General features: G+C 28.4%; 1 protein-coding gene across 1 annotated transcript in view; it reads right to left on the bottom strand.

The window, feature by feature from the left end:
- Positions 1 to 511: 511 nt before the first annotated feature.
- Positions 512 to 1,500, bottom strand: part of LOC111083909 (GRAM domain-containing protein 1B-like) — a gene marked incomplete at its 3' end in the record, with an annotated part of 12,996 nt that continues 12,007 nt past the window's right edge. The window contains exon 6 of the mRNA XM_022380642.1: positions 512 to 757. Coding sequence (XP_022236350.1) covers positions 512 to 757 — 246 coding nt within the window. The remainder of the gene's footprint in view (positions 758 to 1,500) is intronic.

The raw sequence follows: 1,500 nt of genomic DNA on the forward strand, positions 1-1,500 counted from the left end.
ATTATAATTTCTTGTTTATAAACTATTCTTAGAACCACCTTATGTTATTACATTGTCTTGTCTATAAACTATTCTTAGAACCACCTTCCTTATGTTATTATAATGTATTGTCTATAAACTATTCTTAGAACCACTTTCCTTATGTTATTATAATGTCTTGTTTATAAACTATTCTTAGAACCACCTTCCTTATGTTATTGTAATTACAGTGCTTCAAATTGTAAAAAAGTTTTCAAAGCAAGAATGGAAGCCGAGAACTAAAACAGATATAGACTAATATAGCTATACCAAGAAATATTTTATATAGCTAGAAATGAAGTAAGTATTAAAAAATAAAAGCAGACAGATGGAGCAGTGTTAAGTGTTTATGTAACACCACACCTTACAACACTCAAAAATATTACTCACATATAAAAACTATAGATACTCTCTCAGCTGACGCTTGCACAAATACATCTGTACTTATGTCATATTAATATACAATATTTGGTTTAATAAAAAATTAACTTACTGTTGGTACTTCCGTTGGAGCTTCTTCCAGTTCATGTGCTGTCACTGAGGCCGTTTCATATTTTTCAGACAAATAACCATTTTCTTTAGGCATGTCAATTAGCTGCTCGGCCACAATGCTGCCATCATTCTTATGTTCATCATCTTGGGATAACGGCGCCACATAGTCATCATCATCACTAGTGAGGCCAAGTTCTTCACCATAGGTATGATGAACACACTGCCATAGCTCTTGTGATGACATGGGCTGATAATAAAGAAAAGGGTATTAAAAATCTATAAAAGAAAGCTGACATTTCATATAGTATGTATATTTTTCAGAATTTAATGAAAAATAACCAACCTCACAGCAGATCCATGCACCAAAAAATAGTATTCTCTCTCTCTCTCTCATTCACTGTTTTTCAGACTTATGTATCTGTGTATTTCTAATTTATTAATGATATATATATATACTATATATGATATATACTATATTATACAATTGCTTCATTACAAAAATTTGTTTTGGCTCACAAATGATTAATGACTCATTTTCGGAATCACTTCTAGTTAAAACTATATAAACACGCTTGTTAACATACGTAATGAATATAATCTTCTTGTTAATATACTTAATGTATATAACCTTCTTCTTGTTAACATACTTAATGTATATAATCTTCTTGTTAACATACCTAATGTATATAATCTTCCTCTTGTTAACATACCTAATGTATATAATCTTCTTGTTAACATACCTAATGTATATAATCTTCTTGTTAACATACCTAATGTATATAATCTTCTTGTTAACATATTAATGTATATAATCTTCTTGTTAACATATTAATGTATATAACCTTCTTCTTGTTAACATACCTAATGTATATAATCTTCTTGTTAACATACCTAATGTATATAATCTTCTTGTTAACATACCTAATGTATATAATCTTCTTGTTAACATACCTAATGTATATAATCTTCTTGTTAACATACCTAATGTAT

This window comes from Limulus polyphemus, unplaced genomic scaffold, assembly GCF_000517525.1.
Source record: "Limulus polyphemus unplaced genomic scaffold, Limulus_polyphemus-2.1.2 Scaffold12043, whole genome shotgun sequence".
NCBI classification, from domain to species: domain Eukaryota; kingdom Metazoa; phylum Arthropoda; class Merostomata; order Xiphosura; family Limulidae; genus Limulus; species Limulus polyphemus.